Genomic DNA, 15,207 nt, shown 5'->3' on the forward strand with positions numbered 1-15,207 from the left:
GTGAAAACTACGCATAGAGCGCGACGCCGGCGCGCTACAGCGAATGCTGGGTCGCCGCTTTCTTCCTTAGCCTTAGTAAGCACCTGGTTACAAATGAAGAAGAAAATTCAGCAGCAATATGGTTAGTTTGATGACACCGGTCGTGACCTGATTAGCTGTGGGAGCCGGGGGTTGCCTGATTTAGGTAGTCTGGTTTAGAGCACTGCATAGCCCTACTTTTTGAGGCCCAGCCCAGACCCGGCCTGATTGGGCGCGGCCTGGGCCCGGCCTGGTGTGGGGACAAGGCGTGCCTCATCTCTTAAATCATAGCCTCCTCTATACTGACAAAGCCTGGCAGATCGCCACGAGAGGTGGCTGCCGAAATGGAAAAGGTGAAGCAGCAGACAACGGATGAGAGGAGAACCACGTGACTGGCGCCTCGTTGCAGCGAGACGCCGAAACATACTTCTCCCGAGCAAACAAGTGTGTTTCGGGTCCTCACTGCTGCAAAAGTTGTGCGCTGACGTCCAGGTTCCCCGAGAAATGGCTCTTTGATGCTCTGTGCTACCAGATCCTCACGTTCCAAATCTGTGATCGGGCGTTCTATGGCTCCGTCGTCGAACTGCCAGGCTTTGTGAGTATAGAGGAGGCTATGCTTAAATTCAAAGTTGCCCTGGGAAGGTGTTGGTGCATTTGATTTCCTTGATAATTTACATGAAAGACGCTGTCACATCGCAGTTACGTGGTAAACATTGGGACGCTTACACAAATATAAAAGACAGCTTATCTTGGGTAGTCACAGGGCATTTTTTTTCCCTTTAAGATTTCAAAAAGGAAAGGGAAAGACAATCATACTGATCGTTGACTGAACCCTGTGACCGGATTGCCCGCGTTTTCTTGCCTGTTGGCAGCTGTCCCACTATGCTGATGGAATCCCCAGTATTTTTTGTATCTTGTGGGCTTTCTTAGTCCAAAATATCTTTCTTTGTTTCTAATTTCTTTTTTTTTAGTGGCATCGTAGCAAATTTGCACTTTGGCTTTTTCATTTCTTTCAGATCTAAACGGTCAATGCATGAGCAGTTTTTTAGAGCGCAGCTCTTAGTCGCCCGTTTCCCGCTTGAGCGGCGTCGCCGTCGGCGTAACCGCGCGGTGCATTATGGGTAAATTTCCCGCTAAATCTAGCGGAAAAATTTCCCCGCTAAATCTAGCAGAAAAATTTCCCCGCTAAAACTAGCTGAAACATTTCCTCGCTAGATCTAGCGGAAATATTTCCCCGCTAAATCTAGCTGAAAAATTTCCTCGCTAGATCTAGCGGAAAAATTTCCTCGCTAAACTGGGCGTTTCCAGAACTCGGTCGTAAGCAAATGCAAGTGTATGAACAGGCATTGACAATATAAACTTGTCACGATAAATTTGTCCGATTGATCGACTGCTTTTCCCAGGAGAGCTGCACGAGCCAGTTGTACCAGTCGGCCCACTTCTCGCTCCAGCTGCCCTATACCGTTTTTGGGCTGGGCCAGTCGCCAAACTTTGTGGACGTACTGACCGTGGCCTTCCCGAACAATGCCAGCACCAAGCATCCCAGCGTGCACCACCAGTGGACCCAGATCATCCCCAACTCGCAAATGGTGATCATCCCGCACCCACCGGACCAGCCGTCCCAGTGGATTAACAAGCTCTTCGTCACGCCCGGACGACAGGTTTGGAACCTACACCTTGTGCCCTCCTTGTTTGGCTTGAGTTGAAGGCACACGAATGGCGCAAGACCTGGCTCTTGAGGAGCAAGGATTAAAAAGGGAAAATTTGCTGTCTTGCAGGCGAACGCGTTCTAAGTGCGTGGCATTTAGGACGCCCATGCTCTCATTTGCCTGAGGCCACGGTCTGTCACGCACGTTACACACCACACTAAACGGATTGTCCTTGAACTGGTTCTTTAACTGCCGGTCGTTTGCTTCTTATAGTCTTGATCCCGAAATTTTCTCGTCTTCTTTCAGGCGAGAAAGTTCTATAAAATCCCGAAAGCGCACCCTCCCCTGAGAGATCACCTGTCCCGTTTTTCTGGCCAAACATCCCAAACATAAAAATTCCGAAACATTCCCCCCCCCCCCCCCCCCCTTCCTGTCGGACATCACACTATGTCTGACGGGAATCGCATCAATTGCGCGGGTTGCGGTACCGGTGCATGTAACAAGTGAGTTCTCAGCAAGTTCCCGCGTTTATGTCCGTGATCTGTTTGCGTAATGTCAGTTTCCATGACATGCGAGTTCCCGCATTTTTTGTCTGGGATCTACAGAAGCGATTTCGGTTCTCGTAGCCTGCAAGCTTGTAGCCAGTTTCCGCGTGTTCATCGCATTGTGAAACACAAACCTGCTGCATCCGCAGTGCGCGGTATTCTTTGCAGTGACACAGGAGTTTGTAGCGAATTCCCGCGTATTTATCACATTGTGAAACGCGAATTCACCCTGTCCGAGATTTGTGGTATTATTTACACTGTCGCATGGTATGTAGCGGGTGCCCCTATGTTTATCAATAATTTTTTTTATAAAGTTTTGCTGTCTCATCTCAAAAGATGACCCACCTCATGTTTTTGACAATTTATCTTTTCATTTTGGGTGGGCACCCTAATGGGATTTTACGGAAAATTCCTCAGAGTATATAACGACTCATTTTCGGTTATCATTCCGAGAATTTTCACATATAGTAGCTTTTTTTTATTCTTTTAAGGATAATGCTAAAATTAGAAGAGTGGTCGTGATGCATTGTCGTAAAATATTTAGACACGCTGCTTGCCGTAGTTTATGAAAGGGGTTTCTTAAAATGTCAGGCAGAAACGTTTGCCCCAAGGTCATGATTTTCTCGAAAACTAGGGTAGATGTCTGGTGGATATATAAGCTTATATGTGTGCTTAACACCAGAGATTCCAATAGACGTTCTTACAGTTCTTGCCCAGTTTTTGTGTTCAGACCCTTCTTAGGTGTCTTCGTTCTATATTATTATTATTTAGAACTTAAATCGCCTACTGACAACCACCTTAGGGAGCTCTAAACAGTTTGTCTCTTAAAGGGGCACTGATGCTCCAAAGGTCGTATTTGTTTTTGTTGTCAAAAACGATGCAAGTTGTAGTCATAGACACTCAAAAAAGTACCAGAGCGCAAAAACAATTTTGCCACGATCGTGGGGGCTTTTTTTATTTTTGGTGCCTTCCTCCCGCTCCTCACCACCTTGCCTATTTTTATTTGTGACATAATCAGTTATGAAATCTAAAAGCTTTGTAAGCGACATTTTTATAATGTTTTATAATGGCATTCATAAAACATGTTTTTTAATGCAATTCCAAACGCACTATGGCCCTTCTTTCTGAAATACCGAAAATCGGAGTCCGGAGTGATGTCGCCTCCTGGCTTCTTATCCTCCCTGGGAAAACATGGCGGCGCTCGACGCATGTAGCACTGAGGATGATTGGGGAATCGGATGAAGTTCTCTTTTTTTGGTGCCCGACGACCTCCCAGACTTCGAAAAGGAAATCGTCAAATGGCCAAAACAACTGGGTTTAGTGTCTTTGTACCGTAGTTTCACCTGTGACTCCGCTGGGACAGCCTTTCATGCATAATCGATGCGACGGCCCCTCACGTCGCTCATAAAAGCCCACTGCGCATTCTCTTTGACCTTACACCGTTTCAAAGAATTTGAGATCGCTGATAGAGCCCTAAAATAACTTCAAACTCGAAAGTGAAGCGTCGTCTGCTCACAGCGATAGGCAGCGGTTGATCATGGGGAGCGGGCAGACGTTGCAGGACGACTAAATTCTTATGTCACTGCACCGGCGCGGATCGCGCGGGAACTTCAAGTTCGGCTTTTGAAAATTGTATTTTCACTTTACAGATACTGAGTTCCCAAATTTCGAATTTCGAGGGTATTGTTCAGGCATTGTTTTCAATCGTTTTGGGTAATGAAAAAAAGTATATTTATTCTGAGCTCTCAGTGTCCCTTTAAGGAAACAAATCAACACAGCAATAAGCGAGTTGTTTGGTGATAGAAAAATCTGTTCAGATTTAAAAAAAATTCTTCACATGAAGGACTTTCTGCGCACTCAAGAACCCATACTTTTTTTCTTGTCAGTAGTGTATCTTGAAGAATCCAAAACGATCAACGAATGCACCAACTTATTTTCAATGTCGCACCATGAACATTCCATGTGTTGTGCGCGAAGCTCCTGTGGACAAATTTACCTCGTTTATAAGCAATGAGTTGATGTCTAGAGAGTCATAGGGAGAGAGAGAGAGAGAGAGAGAGATGATAGATGTATTGGTGGAGTAGATCTCTTTCTTGGACATTAATAGCCACACTGAAATACTGCCAAGTACACATCCACCGCTTTACCACTGCCAAGATCATGGCGGGCAACAGCATGACACTCCTATGACATCATAAGGCAGAAATCGAGGGACCATATTTGAGGATGTGGCACACACGCCAGGTGCCATAGCATCCCCAGTAGTGTGCCACCTGCATGACGCGCAACACAGAATAATAAATTTGCTCAACGGTTTGTCTGATTCCTCCGTCCTCTCCGTCACGTGTGCAGGTGCTGCTGACATTCATTGCCCTGGCAGGAACGTGCGTCTTCATCTCACTCATCATTGCGGCCTTCCACTGGTTGGAGAAACGTGAAGACCGCAGAGTCAAGCTGCAAGAAGCACATCAGTTCCACTTTGATGCCATGTAGAAGAACCTTTGTGTTACCGTACCGGGCAGGTCAAGACAAGAACTACAATGGGAACTGTGGACTTGGCTAACCGCTGAACTGAGTCCTGCGGCATTGCTTTGCAAACACAGAACGTATATGTTCATTCTACACCATAATTCATTATTTGAATGGCTGCTGCTTCAAAGCAAATTTGTGATTTGGCTAACGACTTGCGAGCAACGCGGACGCCCTTGCCGGGAAGTCACCTGTGGCCATTGACCCAATTATGAACTCTGCTTGCGGTACCTACAAGGACTTGATTGCCGAGAAGCCACGCTGCAGCCATTGATTCAGTTGGTAATTTGAATTCCTGATACAACTGGGAACTTTATAGTCAGCTAATGGCTTTCTGCCCAAGTAATGCCATAAGGACTTCTGCCGTGTATCTGATAAGCCAACGGTTTCTTGCCTGGCTAATGACGTCGTGCCTTACTACTGTTACGCTTTGTGGATTGGGAGATTATCGGTAGGGCTAATGTAAAGTGTTAAGACCAAAGTGTATTTATTTGTTTTGTGAACTTTTTCACCATCGTCTTTGCCGTGGTTTGTTACCTTTTTTGAATACCGTATGGTGGCAACACTGGTTCCTGCTTGTTTGGGCAGATAAAGAATGCATGGCGATTGGTTTGTTTTCTTTTAGTGCCCCTCTTTTGAGTGTGTTTTTGTTTGGTACACTTTCAGTGTGCATGATGTACAATTGTACAAAGAGAAAGTATAAATGCAGAGCTGTTGTCGAAATTTTACTCGTTTGGAGCTTCTTTCAGTGGAAAAATTGCACCACATTGAGCACAGCCATAATGGCATACCGCCAACCAATGAAGGCTCAGTATGTTTGTGAACAACAGAAAACAGGACGATTGTTTCCTGTTGGAAGCACTTGGCAGTGGTAAGTAAATGTCTGCATGCTGTGCAAGTGTTGATGAGAGAACCAGAACTATTATTGCTGTACATTCTACACTTTCTCGTCTGCATGCGCACATATCCTCGGGTAACTCCCGCATGCAAGCTACCGTTAAGGCGCGTTCACACTTGCAAGTCACGCTACAGTTTTTGTCGCAAAAGGGACCTGTTTGGAGCAGTCGCTTCCAGACTGAGTTTTCAGACCTGTCGCCAAGTTGCTCGGCGGCTGAACCAATCGGCGCTGCCGCAAAAGCAATGTCTGGTGCGCCTCGCACTTGTTTATATCTGGCACACCGCTCTTCTGTGGGAGAAGCAACCAGCATGTCCGTCCAACACCTCGGTTGGCAGTAGTGGTTAGAGCCCCGCATATCCGCGAATTATTCGCAGATATCCGCAGTAAACTGGCATGCGGATAAAAATTAGACAAATATTGGTGGATTGCGGATATCCGCGGATCCGGGTCTAAATTTTTGCCCGGTTGCGTTCCGTTCGCCGACTGACGTTCCATCTAGAGATTGTTTCTTCGACATGCAACGTTTGATCGAAAGGCTTCCTGGGTTTGTTTCGTCGCACACAACCCTGCTATTTTCGTAACAAACTCTGCGTCTCGCCTGGATTGCAGGGGAGAGGGGTATATGGTTTGGTTAAGCACACCTTAGTGAATCGCGCGCTAGCTTTTAGCGGCTTAGTGAAGAAATGGGTTGTCGAGAAAACGTCTCAGGCATATGTGCCCACAAAACGTACGTCGACGAACCGTGTGTCCATGAAATGTATGCCCATGAAAAGTTAGTTGTCCACGAAACGTATTTCCACAAAACGCTTTCGAAGAAACGATAGGGATCCCAAGAAAGATCTGATTCCCACTGAAGATCGCTTCAGTTAGTGCACTCCATCTCGTCAAAAATGCCATCTATAGAAAAAGTAAAAAAATGCAAGGCATCAATCGTTTCGAGAAAGCTAGTAATTGGCAGGGAAAGAGCGAAAAAGGTTCTCCGGGCAAAGAAAACCTCAAACGTACAAGTCATAAAAAAGTAGAAGAAACCTCTCCCACCCCGCAAAGAGGTCATGATTCCGAAAAAAAAAAGTGCCTCGATAGCGAGTGCGACCCTGTGGCGCCACGGTTCGTAAAGCTTCGGAATCAACAGCGCACCCACATAAGCAGCACGTAAACTGCCTGAGTGTTCCTTTTTTGTATGCTTCCTAGCCAAAAAGTCTTGTAGTTCATATTCGTCCAACTACGACGCCAGGGCATCGTAGCCAGACGAATATGAACCTCTCTTACTTTTTAATTGTTTGACGGAACTAAAATGTCACAATTTAGTATGCCCTTTTTTAACTTTTATGTGTCAAAAGTATGCGTCTGCATAAAATTGGTGTTACAAAGCAAAAAAAAATCCTTTTTGTGCGCTTCTTCTGGACAGAGTGTTGCGGACTTCTAGGACGATCACATAATTAAGATCATTTTTCCTTCGACGCGCAGTGTCTCGGGAAGGCTGATCGCTTTTAATATAAATACGATGAAACTGATAATGATAAAATGACATCCCCTTTGAATGGTGACCCGAAGATTTCTTTGTACAAAGATAAACAAACAACCTAAAAAGTGCTATTTGTATTTTTTTTTTTCATTCAAGCATGACATCATGATATACAATGAATACCTGGATTGTGAGTCGGATGTGGTTCCACATTTTGCGGATGCGGTTTGGATACGGATACAAAGTAGGCGGATGCGGATCGGATACGGATACAATAATGTAAAAAGTTTGTGGATGTGGTTCGGATGCGGATACAAAGTCTGCGGATGCGGATCGGATGCGGATAGTCAAACAGTTATCTGCGCAGGGCTCTAGTAGTGGCCATGGATACAAAGCCACGGAGGTCTCTGCGGCTGCTCTGATCAACGCTATTGAAGAGTAAAAATTTTCTTTTATAAAAGCGGCACCCCGATTTGACTGAGCGCCCGAGGAAGAACTCGGCCTCACAGCCAATCCGTGCCACTTTTGGCTCGACAGGTACGCACTGCGACGCAGTAGGGGTAGTAGCTTGAGCAAATACGCGCAGATGTAGTGATTGTAATTCATTGTACTGTTCTCAAGGGCCCGGGCCAATGTAATGGGTCTCTTCTAGTGGCAATAATGACACATGTGTAGCTGTGGGACAACAAAACTGGGGAAGCAGCAAAATGCGAACCCAAGCTGTGGGGATGAACGGCATCGACAACGGCTTCTGAGAAGCCACTTGCCGGTAGCAACCACGGATACAGGGCCATTGAGGTCTGTGCAGTCGCTCCAATCAGTGCTATTAAAGGGTACCCATTTCTTTATAACAAGCGCACACCTATTTGAACGACCGCCAGAGAAGGAACTTGGCCTTGCAGCAGATCCATGGCTTTTGGCTAGACAGGTACTTGCATACTGTACCGTGAAAGCTCGAGCGAGTGCACGCCAGTGTAGCAATTTCGCTTTTGTTGTACGATTCCAAAGGACCCAGGTCAATATTGGAAGTCATTCTCTCGTGGCGAAAACGACACACGAGACAACGAAACTGGGAAAGCAGCGAAACGCGAACCCGAGCTGTGGCGGGGACGGAATCTACGGAGGTTCCCGAGAGCTTCGGAGAAGCGACTCGCCAATTGTCCGCAACGTCGGTGGTCGCTAGCTGGTCGCACGACTGTCGTAAAAGTGTGAGTGTGAACACACCTTTTTTTCATTTATCAATATCCCCAGCCCACTGTGGCTAAAGCAGGAGTGAATGATTACTAAGGCCCACATCAGACGGGACAACTTTCTCAGCAATTCTGGTGTTCCTGGCAAGTTGTCCCCTAGCTTCCGCTAGATCAACACGAATTGCTGAGAATGGGTCTGGCTCGAAACAATCGAGCAACTCTGAGCAACTTGAAGATGTTTGAAGCGACAGCAGGCCAATTAGGAACGCAATATTTTCACGTGATACCCCGTGTTGGTGATGATGACAACTAAAGACTTTGTTCTGGTTTGAAATTGATAGTTTTTGGAAATAAACTGTTTTAGAAAGATGAGTTAGTATTCTTAACGTTATCTAAATTTATAAAAACACGTTTACAGCACGTAATTGTGTGTCTAAATAGTGCAAGAAAATTCAATTTCATGATGGCAAATTGCAGCAATTGGTTGCTGCGTGTGAACGAGGGCAGCTCGTGTTGCTGGTATTGCGACGTCAAGTTGCTGGGCGAAATTGCCCTGTCTGAAGCGGGCCTGAAGAGAACTGCCACGTTTTTCACTGTCCCTTTCACATGTTTTTTCTAATTTATTTGATATCATACTTCTGTGAAAAGGTGGAAACAGCAACAATAGCCTAAGGTCGCTGGAAACGTTACCACATCACGTACCATATTCATTTACACCTAGTGCTACCAAGCAAGTTCTTGATCACCACTTAAGTTCCATGCAAATGTCGCTGCGTCAAGCACATTGAGGTTCCACACACCACCAGTAACATTTGTGAACTCCATTCTTGTCGGAGAACTCGGCGAAAGTGAGCAGATGGCCTTATAATTATCATGTTCCACGCTTTGCACCATGAATTGGGCCCCTAAAGTGCCACATGAAGGCAACATGTGGGTGCACTTAACTGTAGTTTCTTTTTGTGCAAAACGGCAGAATCGGGGACAAAACAAACTGGAATGTTCAACCAGCTTCTCGCATGGCTCAGTGCGGCTGCCCTGCAGCAATATGTGAAATATGTGAAAAGCGAGTGGCTTCTCACGTTTAATCACTCGCACATACAGTCATTATGAGGGCCAAGGTCTAAGGGAAAAGAAGGTGTTAATGGATTCCTATTGTGTTGTCCATCACCATGGGTATGGCACGCAACAATTGTTATTTTCGCCACGTCTTAGCATCCACCGGCACAGCTCAGTCTTGATGCTGGTGCTGCGCTTCGCGCCACGCGTTCTGCACGCTCGCGGTCATATGCTTGCACAGGCCAGACCTCAGAAAGGCTCCGATCAAACACACCGCCGTGAAGACCCAAGCAGACACGAGCACCCAGTCGATAAACTCGAGCGGCACATCCGACATGGGGCCGCTGGAATCCGGAACCAACGGGCGATCGGGAGTCACGCCCGTGTGCCTGGCAATGAAACCGGTCAGACCTTCGATGCTCGGACTCGAATCGTTGAACTTGGCGACGGCTCGACCGTTGTGGAAGAGTAGGATGCTCGGCACGGCGACCAGACCGTACCGCATGTTGATCTGGCTCGACTGAACCACGTCCACGGCGTAGAACTTGAGGCCCGGAAAGGCGCTCGGCAGAGCGTTCACGAACGGAGCCGTCCGGGCGCAGAAGTTGCAGTAGGGCGAGTAAAACGTCACAACGACGCAATCCCCGGCCGTGCTGTTGGTCTTGTTCACGGCCGGCGTCAGTTCTTGAAGGAGGGCCGTACCGTTGACGACGATCAGTCGGTTCGGCTCGTCGGTGTCTCGAACGATTGGCGTGCAGTTGATTGGGTTAGATTCATTACGCGTTATGGTCAAGTTGCCCGGATTTGCGGGGACTGGGACAATCGCGGCAGTGGCGACAGGGTCGTCCACGTTGGGCGCCGTTTGAGAGTTGTCAACGACGTCTGCTGGCTCTTGTGGGGTGCTGGAGTCTTCCGGAGGACTTTCGGCGACCGGTTCGGTGGTTTCGGGATGTTCTACTATGATTTCTTGGGAGTTAAAAAGAAATATTGAAGCGAGGAGAAGGAAAAATCGTAACGTCACAGGAGCCATTTTGGCGATGCTTATGGCAATTCAACGCGGAGTCGTTGGAGCACGTTGTTTGGTTCGTGTTCATAACTCCCGAGTTTGTGTATATGTTTTTTTTTTTTTTCTCTAAACATAAATTTACAGCTACACAGGTTTTACAATGTTAGTTTCTGTCGTGGCACAGCAATAGGGCCTTGCAATGTTTACGTCTTTATTATTATTTTTGTTGGGGCCTGACGTGCCTGACGGAAGCTAAGCAGACCAAGGGCCGAGGTCGCGCACACAGATAGCGATCGTCACCGCTAATGTTCAAGGGCGACAAGTTCTTGGTTTTGATTTGCGTTGAACGAACTGACACTCGACAAACAAATATGATGCTTGCCATGTGCAAGTCATGCCAAATAAGGGGCTGCACTAATGGGGAAGCCAGATGAAGTAATAAAATTGTGCAACTGGCGTCATCTGTTTGGCAACAACTGCTTGCATAGCCCCACTACAGTTAGCCATGGTATCAAAATCAGTGCTCCCACCGTGTTACTACCGCGCTCATTAAAACTTTTAATAAAGATTATTAAAGTGTATTTAGAACATACTGAATCTAAAACTTCTTTTTAAAACAATTATAATTGATAAGTCTAGAAACTAAAAAGTTTGTGGTATACATAACGGCTGAAACATGGTACTACTTTTTAATGCGCATGCTCACCTACAAGTCGGTTCAGTCACGTGACGGCTTGCGGCGAGATTTAGCCGGATGCGTTCGTAACATGGCGTCAGCTGTTGGAAGTCGAACAGTGGGTGACTAGAGGTGTGGTGAACGTGGGATTTTACATCTGTAAATTATATTTAAGAAAAAAAGAACTATCAACTAATCCAAATGCAACCCGAACGAGGAACCAGCCGCTGCACGCACTCGCACATTTCCGCTCTGGGGACGGATGCGCCAAAATATCTTGGCGAATGATAAATGTGGACCATCATGCAGATACGACAAGCATGCCCTGCTGACCAGCGAGCCCGGATTATTTGCTCCATATCGGCTTGTACCAACAAGAAGTTCCAGCACGCTGCTCACCCGGCTTCAACAACAGAGTGAAACAGAAACATCACAACATCTTAGGTTCGTGGATTTGTGTTGCTCGCTCCCAATTTCGCTAGGGATGCATCTTTGTAGGGTAAACGCGCTGGTCTTTCTCTTGTAACTTCGTAGCTTCGCAAAAATGTGGGTCCTTTAAAATTATCGTGCGATTGTGTCGCTCGGAACACCAAAAGTTAACGAATGAATTGAGCTCAGAAATGCAGTATAATTGTCAATTTACGTGATGTTCTTTTGTAGTCGAGCGCTAGCGCGCATCGAGACTTTTCCTCGTCTGATGACAAAGGATCGCTTTGTTTGTCGTTTCAGGTCATTGTGCAGTTTATCGAGAAGGAAGCGAAAATGTTGTACGTCTTCCTGGTCGATACAGGCAAGATGATGACCTTCGATATGAACCACGCTGTAGAAAGGTAAGTTTTTTTTCGGCACGGCAGTCCAAAGGGCATTTGCCCCGTAACCATGGCGACCATTTTGAAGCTACCGTGGCGATGACTTTGTCCCTTTTTGTGTTTTTACGATGACCACTTATGCGTGCACTTGCTCGTTCATTGTCCCGAGTGATGAGGCTCTCTAGAATCACTTCGCCCAGGGATTTTTTTTTTTTTTTTTTTGCCTCTGTATTTTTTATTTTTACTGGATTGCTTATGGTAATCGTAAAAGAGCAGATTTTAGCCGGAACGTCGTGACCTGATATGCCTGCGCATATCAGGTTACGATTTTGTGGCACCACTTTGTAGCACCATTTGGTCGATTATCAGACTAGCACTTATTCAAAGCAAAAAAAAAAATTTACTATAGTTTTTAATACTTAAAATCATAATTAGTAGAACAACCAGAAGTCACACATCATTTTAGGCAGCAATTTTTAAAATGCTGAATTACGAAAAAATAATAATAATAAAAGCATGAGTATAAGGTTTTTTTTTTGTTGTTTTCTGTACCTATTTTAATCTTAGAGAAGTAAAGTGTAGACCATATAAACTGGTAGCCTTTTGCTTTAAAGTGTGTCTCAACTATGCCAGGGTCTTTGTGCTTCCAATAATATTCTTTCTGCGAAGTTGAGCATAAAAACGCTTCTGCCACACAAGCAGACACATGTCTTTCAGGGCTGTCCGTTCACACTCAAAGTTATTACAAACAGGCCAGATGGGATACATACAATTTTTTTGCGGTTGTTGAGGGAATTATTAAAACTGGAGCACTGTTTTAACATTTAGTGTTATGGCAGTCGGAGAGAAATAAATCTCAAAATAATGATTAAATTTACGTGCGCAACAAACTTGGACCTTTTTTTCCTACCATTATGCTATGTCTAGGGTTCCACGTTTTCGGTAAATACCGATAAACCCAAAATACTGACCCCTAGCCAGTTTTATCAAAATCTGGGAGAACTTAAAAACCTTGAATCGGAGCCAACCTCGGAAAACCCTAAGCCTCGCGGTAAGAAAATCTTTGCCTATATACAGCTTGATTTTGTGTTAGCCCGGAACTCGGCCCCCCCTTACACAGTCCGCGAGGCTTTTTCTTGCTTTCGGAACCGTACATGTTATCTGGCTTCTTTTTCTTATCGGTACAGAGACGTTTTTCGAGTATCGAGTCACGCGTAAGTACCCTGGATGTAGAGGAATGCCATGCCCATGTCCCCTTTCCTTCCACATAAGCACTGGCAAACCCCCATTTTTTGTACGACATTGAGAAACGACGCTAAAAAACACAAAAATTTTGTGTTTTTTATGTGTAAAAAACACAAACAAAAACAAAAATTTTGTGTGTATAGTAAAAAAAAAATTAACCCCAAAGAAAACACCCCCACATTTGAAGGAAAACAAACCCCGAAGATACGGAACCCTAGCTTTGACACATTAAGGGGACTAGGGTATTTGGAGTGTGTATATAAATCTTACCACCTGTCAGTAAAGATTCAGTCAAAGTTTGCTTGTTAAACAAAGCAGGTTTATGTGTGGAGCAAATGCTGAAAAGCTTTCCGACCAAGATATGAAATAAGTTAACGATTTACATACAGGAGTCGGGAAATGTAAAAGTGGGAAGTTTGGTATCAAAGAAGTGTAGAACTTTAATCTACAATGGTTGCTTGATTTTTGTGGCACACTGACGGTCTTTCTGATATATAGATGAAGGCAGAAAAATGCGAATTTGCTGCTCTTTTATTTTGGGGGGAGGGAGGGGAGGGTGGTATGTTTTTATATTAAACCATATGTTTTTGCTCTAATACAGGCAAGCTTATTGTTGCACCAAAACGCATGCTGTTTCTTTACTTTATGTGTTTATACACAATATTGTGTCTATGGTGCACCCGGTGTTATTGACCTGTGAAATTGCTCTGAATCACAATCTTCCTCACTCCGTGACCCTGTTCTCCGAACCCTGCATTTAACCAAAAAATATTCTAGTCTCATTGTAGTCGAAAAACAATGGTTGTTGAAAATGCCTTCGCCGTCCTTTTCTAAAAAGAACCTCGAGTTACCATTGCTTCGAAGTGTTACCGTTGCGCCTTGTCTTTACAAGTTTTGCTGGCACGGTAGCTTGCCCTCGGTTTGCGAGACGTGACGCCCTGAGAGTTTCACATGGCCCCCATTCTCCCCGGTGTTCCTGCAGTGTGAAGAACCTGAAGGAGGTGATAGCGCAGCGCTGCCACGTGCCCCCCGACAAGCAGGTGCTCCTGATCAGCGGTGGGGAAAGCCTGCAGCTCAGTGCGTCGGTGGGCAAGTACAGCGCCGGCACGGACACCAACCCCATCTTCCTCTTCAACAAGGCCTCCATAGAGTCGGACGCACTCTCCAGATCCGGCGACCAATCCGTGCTCTCTGGCAAGTTCCGTTTCGGCCAGAGCCGCCTCACTTGGCAGCTTTAGTTGAATTGTGTTGCATGCTTTCGGACAATGGGAAGTTAGTCAGCCCCAATTAAAACGCAAAAAAGATGAATTTTTTTTTCTTAAAATAAATTGGATTTATTGGATTTCAATCGGATTAGTTTGATTTAAATCGCCAAAGCTGGAACATGGTGATTATTTACCACTATTGATCTATTTCTCAACATGGCAGATTGATAGATCAATTTATGCGGTTGCCGATAACGATGTGGAAGAAAGAATAACTTAAAATCTTAGGTACAGTTTAATTGACAACTTTTTATTGGTGTAATCCCCCCGTACTAGAAAAAAAAAGAAATTTTTTTTTTTCTTAGACAGATTTATGTTTTTTTCTTTTGCATTCTGACTTGATTGCATAGGGCATTTGTTTTCTGTTTTTCGTTTTGCATTCCAATTTTGTTGCTAATAGTATGTTACATAGCTGACAAACAAGGTGGGCAGTAGAAATGAACCTCAACGCTCCGATTTGCTCAGGAGAGCGCTACTTTTTGCTCGTGTTACCGTCATATAAATCTTTCTTGCTCAATGATTTTTTGATTTAATTACGAAATCATTAAGTGATAGACAGACGGTAGATACAAATTATTTCCGTGATTATCTTTGCAGGAATGTTTCGATTCAAATCATCGTAGTATAAAACTGGTCTGATTTAAATCATATTGGTTTTTATTCTCTACCCTAATCCCAATGGACGTCTGGTGTCTCTGCTGTAGATGAGAAATTTAGTCAGTGAAGTAGCACCGCAAGCCTGGAGTCTTCAGTGTGCCTCATGCAGTAGCGATATATGACCGCATGCCGTTACGAGGCTCATTCAGAAACGAGCAGGGATGAAACTGCACTCGGAATTTCCGGCTGCTGCAGCACA

The 15,207-nt window shown here is 45.2% G+C and overlaps 3 protein-coding genes across 4 annotated transcripts in view; 2 read left to right on the plus strand and 1 right to left on the minus strand.

Annotated features, from left to right (window-relative positions):
* Positions 1–1,379: 1,379 nt before the first annotated feature.
* Positions 1,380–5,464, plus strand: LOC121048070 (T-cell immunomodulatory protein; the record flags this gene model as incomplete). Its single annotated transcript, XM_040503935.2, has 2 exons — positions 1,380–1,679; positions 4,565–5,464. Coding segments are annotated over 2 exons (441 nt in total), but the record flags the coding sequence as incomplete, so codon positions are not given.
* A 3,416-nt stretch (positions 5,465–8,880) lies between these two features.
* On the minus strand, positions 8,881–10,452 carry LOC8052267 (thioredoxin domain-containing protein 15). Its single transcript, XM_002436039.5, has one exon. It carries the CDS (start codon positions 10,378–10,380, stop codon positions 9,523–9,525), a length of 858 nt encoding a protein of 285 aa, XP_002436084.3. The 5' UTR covers positions 10,381–10,452; the 3' UTR covers positions 8,881–9,522.
* Positions 10,453–11,112: 660 nt separating this feature from the next.
* Positions 11,113–15,207, plus strand: part of LOC115308200 (RB1-inducible coiled-coil protein 1) — a 55,242-nt gene continuing 51,147 nt past the window's right edge. Inside the window, exons 1-3 of one of the 2 annotated variants that reach the window (XM_042286709.1) lie at positions 11,113–11,476; positions 11,762–11,862; positions 14,069–14,280. In XM_042286709.1, coding sequence (XP_042142643.1) covers positions 11,795–11,862; positions 14,069–14,280 — 280 coding nt within the window. In that variant the 5' untranslated portion in view covers positions 11,113–11,476; positions 11,762–11,794. The remainder of the gene's footprint in view (positions 11,477–11,761; positions 11,863–14,068; positions 14,281–15,207) is intronic. The other variant, XM_029981955.4, reaches the window with a different exon arrangement.

This window comes from Ixodes scapularis, unplaced genomic scaffold (assembly GCF_016920785.2).
Source record: "Ixodes scapularis isolate PalLabHiFi unplaced genomic scaffold, ASM1692078v2 PGA_scaffold8__174_contigs__length_109621045, whole genome shotgun sequence".
In the NCBI taxonomy this organism is placed as follows: domain Eukaryota; kingdom Metazoa; phylum Arthropoda; class Arachnida; order Ixodida; family Ixodidae; genus Ixodes; species Ixodes scapularis.

Coding starts and splice junctions, on each gene's coding strand:
- LOC8052267 (XM_002436039.5), bottom strand. CDS start 10,380: ATGGCTCCTGTGACGTTACGATTTTTCCTTCTCCTCGCTTCAATATTT.